The 12876-nt window shown below is 38.7% G+C and overlaps 1 protein-coding gene across 2 annotated transcripts in view; it reads right to left on the bottom strand.

Annotated features, from left to right (window-relative positions):
* Positions 1-7201: 7201 nt before the first annotated feature.
* The window catches only part of USP33 (ubiquitin specific peptidase 33), a 51924-nt gene continuing 46249 nt past the window's right edge, over positions 7202-12876 (bottom strand). For both annotated transcript variants that reach the window (XM_040627120.1, XM_040627121.1), the window contains exons 22-24: positions 9750-9852; positions 8942-9010; positions 7202-8383 (exon numbers count right to left, since the gene is read on the bottom strand). In XM_040627120.1, the coding sequence (XP_040483054.1) occupies positions 8226-8383; positions 8942-9010; positions 9750-9852 (330 nt within the window). In that variant the 3' untranslated portion in view covers positions 7202-8225. The remainder of the gene's footprint in view (positions 8384-8941; positions 9011-9749; positions 9853-12876) is intronic.

The raw sequence follows: 12876 nt of genomic DNA, 5'->3' as shown, positions 1-12876 counted from the left end.
GTGGGTCCCCGCCTCCCGCTCCTGCCACTTCCCGCAGCACCAGCGGCTCCTTCCGGTCCCCTCCTCTCTCCTCGCTGGGACCGGCGGGCGGCGGCGGCTGCAGGCGCGCTCACTACACCGCCTGCTGGTAACCGCTGCCGGTGCAGCGCCGGCGGCCTGGGAGCTGCTGAGGTCCGCCCCCGCGGTCGGCCCTCGCCTTTGCAAGAGGGTCGATCTTCTGAGGGCGGGACCCAGTTCATCCCCTGCAATAGTTTAACTTGGCCCTTCCTAGCATTTGTCGAGGAAAGGCGTCGCTGTAGCCCCGCTGTTGGAAGTCCGCTCCATCCTGCCCTTTGTGGCCTCTTGAAAAATTTGTACACGCTAGCTCCCTTAGCGGTGTGGTCTCAACTATATATGGATATTATATATGCCCCCGCCTCCTTCATCTCCAACCACACGACCCCCAACTCCCCCCTTTGGCTTTCTGGCTGTTCTACAACGCGCAGGCTCTGTTCAGTTCAAGACTTTCGGCTTGCTTTTGCCTCTGACTAGAACTCTTCAGATGTCTTTAATTCGTTGATGTTCAATGCGTACTTCAACTCCCTTCTCGAAGGTCAACATCTGAAGCTTCCAGACCACTGTATCCAAAAGAGTATACTCGCACCACCACTTTCTTTCTTCACCTGCGTATCTTTTTTCCTAACAGTTATCACTTCCAGACTTTGTTGGTCTCCTGCCACCAAGAACGTGAGATCCATAAAGACAGGGACTTTGTAACTTTTGTTCATTGCTGTGTCCCCAAACCTGTGTCAGGCACAAAGCAGTGTTTAATAAAACTGTATTAAAAACATGTTAGCAGGGGCTTGTGGCTGGCTCAGTCAGAAGAGCAGGCAACTCCTGATCTTGGTTGGGGTTGTGAGTTTGAGCCCCACCTTAGGTATAGATTACTTATATAAATAAATAAACTTTAAAAAAATAAAATGTCAACAAACTATATTGGGCATGCAGGGAAATTAAAGATTGATAATTGAAATATTGAAATTAAAGATTGATAATTAAAGATTGAAAATTAAAGATTGATACCAATAAACATTGATAGAGATAAGTACTTCCTTTGGGTTCATAGTGCCATTGACAGCCTCACCATTTATGAGCTGTGGAAAAGCTGAGCTAGATCTCCTTCCCTGTCTAAAATTAGAAAATTATATTCCAAATATATAAAATCCAGAAGCCATTTTAACTGGAGCTGTCCTGCATTTGTCAAGTACTACTTCATTGCTTGTTTTCCTTGTCTTTGGACCTTTTTTTTTCAGGCAAGTGGATAACCTGCCTTTTTTTTTTTAAGTTATTAAATGGTTGAATTGACTTTTTGTATTTGTTTTAGTTTCGAGTTCAACTCAAAATAACATCTGCTTCTAGACAAAAGGTGAGGGATATATTTTTATATTAACACATCAACAAGCCTTTCCTGAACCTAACTGGTTCCAGGCCCTATTCTAGGACTAGAGTCACAAAAATAAGGTTTCCCCACCTTGCTCTATATACTTACAGAGCCAAGTTCTATGTATAACCATAACAATGATCTCTTCTTGAGTCCTATGTGGCGGGCAATATGCTATCCTATTTTAATCTATCAACAATCTTGAGATAGATACTATTAATGTCAGGCACCAAAAAGTACTTCTCACATACCCCTCAGAAATGAAGGACTTATTACCAGCAGCCAGGAGTGACAGACATGAGCTGTCAGCCCCTTCTGGTGTTGTTCAGTGTCACACCTTTTCCCAAAGAGGCCACATCCAAAATGACTGATCAATGTAGGGCCACTAACAGTATCTATCAGGTTGTTGGAAGGGGGTTGCCTGGGCATCTGCCTTTGGTTCAGGTCATGATCCCAGCGTCCTGGAATGGAGCCCCATGACAGGCTCTCTGCTCAGCGGGGAGTCTGCTTCTCCCTCTCCCTCTGCCTCCTGCTTCCCCCGCTTGTGTGTGTGCACGTTCTTTGTCTCCGCCAAATAAATAAATAAAATCTTCCCTGTTGGAAGGACTAGCCCTCCCACCTCAACATGGGACAATTCTGGTGGATCATCCTATCTGTAGAACAACTTGCATCAGCTGATGCAACTCATTAAGACTGGATCGCAGCTTGACTTCTTCCTCTCCTCAGTTCTTACCTGACAAATGATGATCCTAAGAGCATTTCCTAATTAATCTGCACACTAATCATCTAAGTGTCTGGTTCCTGGAGTACCCAACCTGTGACTCTCTTCACATTTTTCTGATGAGAAAATGGGCTTAGAGAGTTTATGTGATTTGCCCGAATTTGAACTGCAAAGGTTCTATGTAGAGATACAAATATCGTGGGAACAGAGGAGGTTTGGGAAAGGCTTTTTACAAGGGTTGGCATTCGAGTTATAGCATGAGTTTGCAGAGCAGACAAAAAGACTATTGTCAACTGAGGGACCTGCACGAATGAGAGTGTACAGGAATATGAGAGGGGAACTACAAGTAGCCCCAAGTGGCTGGATTCTAGGTCTTTGAAACAAGCACTAAAGAGGTAAGGGGGAAAGACCAGTTCATTGATGGTAAAGAAGATAGCGAAGGAGAGAAAACTATAGGCCTAGGTGTTGATCCTGGCCAAGTAGAAATGGATAGGAGCCCCTCAAATCTTCAGTTATCTCTAAGAGAGGGAAAAGGAGTTTCCTTGCTCTCAGAAGGAGCAACCACTGCCAAGCTCACTGGTTAAGGTCACTCCCTAATTATGATATATCCCATTTGCCCTTTGTTATTTTCATCTAGGATCACAGAATACTGAAGATGGAAGAGACTTCAAGATCATCTAATTCAGGGGTTTGTACAATATTTACTGAAGCACTGGCATTCCTTTTACAAACACAATCTTATGCCAGAATCCAATGCTTAATCCAAATAAAATGACCTGGGAATTGGCAACCACTTAACATCTCCCTTGTCCCTTACTGTGGCCTTTAAGGCACTACCTCAGAACATGCTTAGAAAACCACTGATGTAATTTGTTTTTCTTTACTTTTTCTTTTAATACACATGCTAGGAGCTATACAAGGTGCTGGAGATACAGTACTAAACAAAGCAAGCAGTGAACAAGACAAATCCTTTTGGTGCTTACTGTCTAGTGGAGATGTTGTACACCACCCAAAAGACCAAGATATTTGCCGTATTTTTAAAAAATTATACCTTATTTCTAAAAATACATGGCTTACAAATTAAGAGGCAAAACTGAATTTAAAATAAAGTGGGAAGTCAGACAACAAGAAAACAGAAGAATAATACACAAAAATACATATTCTAAGGTCCTGAACACGTGCATTAATTCTGGCAGATGCTGTAATAAGGAAAAACAAGATCAGTTATGATAGTTTCAGTATCCGTAGGATAATAACAAACCAGTTGGTCAGAGGAGGAGTACTACTCCCAGTACTAAGACCAAAGATAAATTTGTCCCACAATTTCTCAAAACAAGACTATCTCATATAGTGAACTGTATCTTCAACAGCATCTTTATAGTAAATCCAACAACTAATTTTCTGGGGCTCTTTATTACATCTCTTCACCTAGGCTGAAGGCAATTTTTTAAGTGTGGAAGAGGTAAACAGCATAGTCCAGGTAAGAAACTCTTACAGTCTAATTTAGCACAGGGAAAGATTTGAAAATATTTAAAAGGATGATGAATGAACTATAACATTCTTCAGATGATCCTCCATTCATGATACAGTCCATAGATACTAATCTCTGGCATCTCAACTGACCCCAGGAGCATCAAGTTAGTACTGGTTTCAACATTTATTACATCACAGATCCTGAACCACTTTCCTTTCTTTTTCAATTTGTTTACAGGGTGAAGATTTTTAAAAAGTCCCTCAAAAGGAATCCTAGAATGAGAAAATCACCATTTTGCAACCTGTAATGAAACCACAGATTCAGGCAGTACTCATCAGTAGATAAAACTATTAGTGGAAAAGTTGATCAGTAACTTTACAATGGAAGAAGTGAGTTCTCACCATCTGAACCCAGATCAATCCTTGTATTATTAAAAGTGGAACAACCAAATATTTTGTGACCCCGTCCTACTTCCTTCCCCTTGCTTTATCAGGCTGATCAAATGTTGTATTGCTGTCTCCCAATGAATGGCCTTTTGGTATTCAGGCCCTCACACAGTTCCCTCCCAACAGAAGACAGCAAAAATGACACTATGTCAGTTCCAGTCCTAACCTTTTAGAAGCCTACAGCATTTTCTTTCGCCCTTTTGGAATCCGCTGCCATCCCGTAAGGAAGATCAGGCTATCCTAGAGAGAAGCCACATGCAGAGGTCCTGGATACGATCCTATAGAGAAAGAGACCTTGATGGAGACGAATGTTGTGGCTCAACCAATAGCACCAAGGCCCGGGTTACGTTAGGAGCCTTTTTGAACCTTCCAACATAGCGTATCTGCCAGCTCCATGCAACCTCATGAGTGACTCCAGACAACCCACAGAATCATGAAAAATAATAAATCCTTGCTTTAAACAAGTTTTGAGGGCTTTGTTATACTACAAAACATAGCCTTCAACCTGAGTAGCATCGGGACTGCTGTTAGAGAACTACACCTGCTGCTATATTCATGAACAGTCTCACCCTTCAGTGTCCACAGGTCCTGTGGCAGAAGTTCACAGGGCTCAGAAAGAAAATTGACTTTAAACCCAAAGGGCTTATCCGATGAATCTACACCTGAATAGTTGCTATCCTAATTATGCCTTCATAATTTTGCCAAATGTATACACTTCAGGCATGAGTTACCAAAGCCATTATCTACTTAGCAATTAAAGCCATGTAGGGGGATGGACTGGGATCCTGGACTTTCTGCCATTGTAAAACGCACTGCAGGACTATGTTATCTGTCAGGGCATATTATCTGCCCCCAAAACTGAGGAGAGAGATACATTTACTACATACTTTGTATCTTTTAAAGCATTTCCTTTCACAACAACCCAAGAAGGCAGATACTCATTTTGCACATGAGGAAACCAAAGTCAGGGAACTAGTCAAGGTTATACATACAGCTAATAAGCGGCATAGTCAGTATTCAAATATGAGCAACTTAACTACAGTAGATTGATTGCATTAATAACTTTAATTGTTCATCTCTTTCTATATCCACGCCTTTTGACATGTGACTTTGCAATTCCTCTCATTAAAAGTAGATTTTATTCCCACCTCCCTTATTTCTGGGTTTCACTTGGGTAACTTGGTTTGGCCAACGAGATATTAGTAGATAGGACACATACAGAGGCCTTGAAAACAACTTGCTCCTCTGCCATGACCAAAAGAACAGGCCTGGGTTAGCCTGGTGAAGAACACAAGAAACAGAGCCCAACACAAATGAGTGAGCTCAGCCAAGGTCCCCAGACCTGCCTAGCCAATTCCCAACTGAATGCAAAGTGATGAGTGAGCCCAGCTGAGATCAGCCAAGGCCTGATTAGCCGAATTCCACAGACTTGTAAAATAACTAAATGGTTTTGTATACCACTGAGTTTTTGTGGTTGTTACATAGCATCACTGCTGCATAAGTAACCAATACAGGGGTGCCTGGGTGGCTCAGTTGGTTAAGTGTCTGCCTTCAGCTCAGGTCATGATCCCAGAGTCCTGGGATGCAGCCTGACATCAGACTCCCTGCCTGCTTCTTCCTCCCCTGTGTGCTCCTGCTTTGTGCTCTCTCACTCACTTTCTTTCTCTCAAGTAAATAAAATCTTTAAAAAAAAAAAAAAAAGAGGAAGAAAAAGGAAAAAAGTTGAGGGGTGCCTGGCTGGCTAAGTCAGTGGAGCATGCGACCTTTGAGCTCAGGGTAGTGAATTCACACCCCACGCTGTGTTTAAAGATTACATAAAAAAAGTGATAACTGAAAGCAAGGGAGTGAATGAGCTCTCTAAGTAGGCAGATATGCAGAGGGAAAAAATGGATAAAATGCAGCACCACACAAGTTTAAAGAGGGAAGTTTCTGGTACAGTAGTTACTGAGAAACAGTAATTGGATATTCTAATTGGAAATTTGTGACTTACGAGAGAAGCATAGGTTTTGGAATCAGACACATCTGGGTTTGAATTCTGACAGTTGTGTGTGCTTGGGCATATTAATCTGTAAACATGTTTAGACTAGTGCCTAACATTTGCTAAGAATTCAAGTGATTATCAGTAGTTGTGTTATTATTAAAATAGTCTTGGGGCGCCTGGGTGGCGCAGTCGTTAAGCGTCTGCCTTCGGCTCAGGGCGTGATCCTGGTGTTCTGGGATTGAGCCCCACATCAGGCTCCTCCATTGGGAGCCTGCTTCTTCCTCTCCCACTCCCCCTGCCTGTGTTCCCTCTCTCTGCTGTCTCTGTCAAATAAATAAATAAAATCTTTAAAAAAAAAAAAATAGTCTTGAATAGCCTGGTTTTTTTCCCCCTAAAGAAATACTTTCTTAACTAATCGCCTCACCCTCAATCCATCAAAATGGTAACAAGTATATTCAAACTTCTCACTTTGGAGTTAGAGGAGTAGCTTCAAAATACAGGGAAATTGCCTCTTTCTGATACAATTAACCACATATAATATTCCAAAGTTTGTTATGAAAATAGTAATGCTACTAACAAATGTGACTAACCCTATAATCTGTTTCAAAAGAATTCATTGGGAGATACATAATGGTGAATAAGAGCGCAGGTATGAGGTTACACTGACTCTAGCTGGAGTCTCCTATCGGCCATTTCTTTGCTGTGTGATTTTGGGACAAGCCACTTGACCTAAGTCATAAGGTTGTATTAAGGATTAAATATAAGTATTTTAGTAGGTTGACTAAAATATCATAAACGTCCAATAAATGGCAAGAAGTATTAAAAACAAACCTTTTTTGATTATCTCCAAAGCGAAAATTATAATAAACGCTGGTTATTCAGAGATAGATCAATAACATTATTGAATCCGCGAAGAGGATCATACTATAATTATGAGGCAGAAGAAAACTTAAACCTAGATATATTTTTTAAAAATTGAAATACATCTTAATGACCAATTAAGCTCATCATTTCATTAAACATCAAAACTTGAAATACTATACCAAATGACTTATTTTGCATACCTCTGATTAAGAAATAACAGGAAGATATTATAATATTGACAAACTTTATACCTCTCACTCTTAATATCCATCAAGTAAATTCAACATCCAAGTCATACATTTTAAAATCATTTTTATTGAACTAATTTTAACAACACTGTTTTAGCTGGTGGCAGTTGCCCCACACCAAAACAAACCCATTGTGAATGCTACTCAACATCCTCAAGGTAATCCAGTTTGTTTTTGTACTTGGAATATAATTAAACTTTTGACATCACATAATCAAGCAAATAGAGGTGCATACTATATTATCCAAAAAGACTTTATGCATTTCATTAAAAAAATCATTTTGCAAGTGGTTTTAGCTTTATCAACAATCTCATCAACACATTCCATACTTCATGCTCTCAAAATAAAAAGTGCCCTAAAACTAACTCTAAGTTTTTTATTGATATTAATGAATACTATCCAGGGTTATAGGAATTAAAGTTTAACATTTTACAGTATAAGAGGCAATAAGTTACGGATATCTGCTGACACAAATTCCACTCAAACTAAATACATCCTTGATACATTCAAAAAGACATATTGTAAATATTAATATGCTAGTTTATATGCTGCAGTGCAAAAGAAGTGACACCCTAACGTTTCCTGAGCTTTAGGAAATTAACATTTTTCTGACTACAACTCTCAATTTAAAATAGGCCCTTTATTATATGAAGCCATGTCAAAACTATACAATTAAATTAGGGTTTTGGAGAACTGAAAGACTGGTCAGAGTTACGGTGTTTTAAGGTAATGAAAAAGTTTCCAAAGAAAAGTATTTACAAAACTACAAAGGATAGTATGGATTTGCATGTAGTATAAAGATCAAAGATAACCTACTGATTACCAAATGATCACAATTATCCCTTCTCTTTCAAAAATATTACACTGAAAGACTTTATGGTAAGTTATCTAGCATTAAATATACCAACCTGTAGTATATCACACATTTTAACACATTCTTCCATAATGCCCAGTAGAAGGAATAAAATATTAAAAATCAAGAAAATAAACATGCTTTTAGGAATGTTTTTGCATGTGTATGTGAGAGGAAATGAAAATGATTTCTCATTAGAACTCTCTATACCCTCAAAATTACAAAGACCGAGTTTCTACTTCAATTTTTTCTTCTGCTTGTAGTGTATCAGGGTCAACATGAACAACTGGAGGTCGTAGGATAACTTCAGGCCCTCCACCATATATAGATTGTAGAAAATTCCACGTTTCTTCAGAAATCTGACCAGAATCTGCTCCTAGAATTAAGTGCAAATAGAAAGAATAATATTTACAAACCTACATATTCATATTGCAAAACCTCCATACTGTACCCCCCAGCATGAATCTTCCAGGGATAACTGAGAACTTCCAGCACATGGATTTCCAGACTACCAGCCCATATTGTTATAAGCTGCAACATTATGGTCTTAGTACTTTTTCCTAGCTACTATCAACAGCCTTAAACCTTTCCTCACGGGGCGCCTGGGTGGCGCAGTGGTTGAGCGTCTGCCTTCGGCTCAGGGCGTGATCCCAGCGTTCTGGGATCAAGCGCCACATCGGGCTCCTTCCTAGGAGCCTGCTTCCTCCTCTCCCACTCCCCCTGCTTGTGTTCCCTCTCTCGCTGGCTGTCTCTGTCAAATAAAAAAAAATAAAAAAAAAAACCTTTCCTCACTTAACAAACATTGGCAGCTTTTCCACTATTTAACTTCTTCGTGTATGAATTATATCACTGAGCTGGGTAAAAAAGTGGCACAGATGGCTAGTAATGTTATATTCTTGACAGTGACAAATGGCTTAAGTATTAGTCAACTTACCTTGCCTGAGCATCACATTGCCACACTTAGTGACGGCAATTTTAGTGTTATCAATAGGACCTGGAGGATCTAAGTCAAAAGGAAAAACAAAGGATCAAAATGCATACTTTTCAAAGAAATGTACCAAAGAATTACGTATTACTGTGCCTGAAATAATTGAGGGATGTAACTATATAATCAAATTGATTATTTTGTAGTCAGATTATTACAGTTAATTTTTAACTATCTTCTGAGCCTCTTCCTTTTTGGGTCTTCATTCCCATCCCAAAATAGAACCAAGAAAGGAAGGGGGGGAGGTTCTCTCACTACCATCTAAAAATCTCACTCTTAACTGTCCATTTGAGGACTACAGGTTAAAATGCACTTTTTTTTTATGTTATAAAAGAATAATTCTTTTGTAATTTAAAAAGAAATTATGTAATTCTTGAATTATTTCAGACTGTCATTACTTAAACTAAAAACAATAAAAGCATTATAAAATGAAATGTCCACACAGTATGTCACTGTAATGGTTAAACCATTATGTAACCAGTCTTATTGTTGGGTGGATTTTTTTTAACTTTTCAATATTAAGATTGTAGACTAAATTTGTTCAGTTCCTTATTCCTGCTGGGAATATGCTGTAAGTCATGACATAGGTTTAAAACAACTAACCAGAATATAAGCTAGAATGTTAGATCCCTGAGGGCAGGGATCTTTTTCGCTTTTGTTCACTGGTGTAATCCCAAGTGCATACAGATATTCAAAAAATATTTGTCTAATAAACAAAAAATCAGCAAAGAATTTCATTTTTCAGTTAACTACTTACCTCCATCTTTACCCTTCACAAAACTTTCCCATTCTCTAAACCACTGCATACTGATGCAATAAAAACTAGCTGGAGAGTCCTCCTCTTGGAATGCTCTGTTGAGCTACAGGGAGAAAAAAATCAGTCACCTAATATCTAGAACTTGCTTTACAGCAGAACAATACAACCATTTTACTTTAGCATTTGATAAGGCCAATTCCTCATAAAGAATGTGATGTACATTGATGCTAAGTTATCTTAGTACCACTGTAATACCTATTAGTAAACAAGTAAGTCTACATTATGTCTCAAAATTTACAAGTACACACGAAAGAAGAATGGCACTGAGTAAATCAAAATGGTCAAGGCAAGTCTTCAAAGCAATAAATACTCTACATACTTATTAAAAATCAAATGTGTAAATCTTATTTAAATATACTATGTCCACTGTCTACCCTTTACTTCTGTTCACTTAAGATATTGGTGGACACATTGTTATTACAAACACAATGCTGCAATGAATAATCTTGTACATGTCGTAAATAAAATCTTTAAAAAGGGGGGGGGTTCAGTAAATTTATAGTTTTGCAACCACCACCACAAACCAGTTTAGAACACCTCTCACACCCCAAAGAGTTCCCCTCCACCATTCTACAGTTTCTACAGTCCATCTCTTGTTCTCAGCCCCAGGAAACCACTGATTTACATTGTCTTTATTGTTTCCCATTTTTCAGATGTTTCATATAAATGGAATTTGACATCACACAGCCTTTTCACATCTATCTTCTTCCATTTGGCATAATGTTTCGGAGGTTCAACCATGTTGCTGCATGCATCAATAATCCAATCTTTTTTTATTGCCAGTAGTATTCTATTGTAGAGCTACCATATTTTGTTTATTTGCCAGCTGATAACATTTCAATTGTTCCCAGTTTGAGTCAATTATAAGCAATATTGCTATGAACATCTGTGTATAAGTTTTTTTTTCCTTTCCTTTTTTTTTTTTTTAAAGTAAGCTTTATACCTAACATGGGACTCAACTCATGACCCCATGATCAAGAGTCGCATGCTCTACGGACTGAGCCAGCTAGATGCCCCCTGTGTACAGGTTTTTGTGAACATAAGTTTTCATTTCTCTGGAGTAAATACTCAGGGGTGACATTGCTAAGTCACATGCTAAGTGTTTATTTAACCTACAAGAAATTGTCAAACTGTCATTTAGCATGTAACATTTTGCATTCCCACCAGCATATGACAATTCCAGTTGTTCCACATTCTTGCTAGCGTTTGATATTATCCACTTATTTTAGCCATTGTAAAAACTGTGTGATAGTATTTCATGAATTTTAAGTTGTATTTCCTAATGGCTGCTGATAGTGTTTCTTTTCATGTATTTACTAGTCATACCATCTTAGAAATAATGTCTATTAAAATTTTTTTTCTTTTTTTTTTTTAAGAGAGAGAGCACAAGAGGGAGAGGAAAAGAGAATTTTAAGCAGGTTCCACTCCACACTCAGCACAGAGCCTGACATAGGGTTCAACCTCACTCACAACCATGAGATCATGAGCTAAGCCGAAATCAGGAGTCGGATGCTTAACCAACTGAGCCACCCAGGTGCCCCTATTTTCCTTAGTTTTAAACTGAAACATTTGTCTTAGTTGTATGAATCCTTTATATAGTTTGGAGATAGACTTTTGATGACATGTGATTTACAAATACCTAGAACTTACACTGGATTTGGTTCTAGCTTCCTGACCTACAATGTTTTTCCCAGTACCACCATTCTTGGTCTTTTTTCCCCGCCACCATTCTTGGTCCTACTGAATGTCTCATTCACTGAGATAATATCCCACATTACTTCTAACTACGGAACTTATTTTACACAAAATAAATGAATAGGCTCACGTCCATGGGAGTCACTGACCTTATCATGTGGCATCACCTAAAAGCTGCTGGCCTATTGAAGACTCAGTTTTTGTATGCAGTGACAAAACTTTATGGGGTTGGTACTATCCTCTATGCTGTGGTATGTGCGACAAACCAGAAACCAATACATGGTGTTGTTTTTCCCATAACCAGAATATATGAGGCTAGGTACCAGATAAATAAACTAGGAGGATGTATCCATTAGTACCTAATGACATATTCACGAAAGCGTTGCTTCTTATCTCCACAACTTTGGCCTCTAATAGTTTGGAGGTATTTGATTCCAAAGGGAAACAACAATGGTTTTACTGGACTGAAAGTCGAAATACTCCTCTGGCTATGTCACTGAACCGAAACGCAGAGTGGGTTACAGGACTGGTTATATAAAGGGTGAAATAAAATGACCACTATACAATAGGAGCAAGGAGGATTACAGCTGAAAACCAGATTAAACCCATTGTACTAGTTTCAGAGGGCTGCTGTAACAAATTACCACAAACTTGGTGCCTGAAAACAAATATTTCATCTCCCAAAGTTCTGGAGAACAGAAGCCCAAAATCAAGGTATAGGCAGGAACATACTTTCAGGGAGACTTTAGGGGAAATTCTGTTCCTTGCTTCTTCAAGCTTCTGCTTTGTGGCTGTATATTCTCATCTCTGCCTCCTGTCTTCATATGGCTTTTACCTTTTCTGTGTATCTCTTCTGTGTATCTTCTTTGTAAGGATATTTATCACTGAATTTAGGGTCCACGCAGATAATCCAGGATGACCTCATCTCAATATCCTTAAATTAATTACATATAAAAGACCCTTTTTCAAGTAAGGTTACATTCACAGTTAAGGTCAAGTCACAGAGATTCGAACATGGAGATAACCTTTTTTGGGGACTACCATTCAACCCACTGGCAGACACCATTCAGTATTTCCATATGCAGAGGTTAAAAGCTAACAGACTAGAGAAATCTAAACCAAGATTACAAAGACCTCAGATTCTTCTGAAATCATAGTCTGGGTTACTTTACCAGGTAAACACAACCATAACCAACTGAAGTGCTGATTAAGAAAACAGGGAATATGGAATGGGTAAATAATCAGCTGTAGACATACATTTCTTCCTTACTGCATATACATATCTGTAAACATTTACCAAATTTGTGAAAAATTACCAATTTACTTTTCCTTCCTTTCATTCCTCTATTTTTTAAGATTTTTTTAAGATTTT

The sequence above is a fragment of the Ursus maritimus genome, unplaced genomic scaffold (assembly GCF_017311325.1).
Source record: "Ursus maritimus isolate PB19 unplaced genomic scaffold, ASM1731132v1 scaffold_12, whole genome shotgun sequence".
Lineage (NCBI taxonomy): Eukaryota > Metazoa > Chordata > Mammalia > Carnivora > Ursidae > Ursus > Ursus maritimus.
The sequence above is the reverse complement of the archived record's forward strand: the minus strand, read 5'-3'. Positions and strand labels throughout refer to the sequence as shown.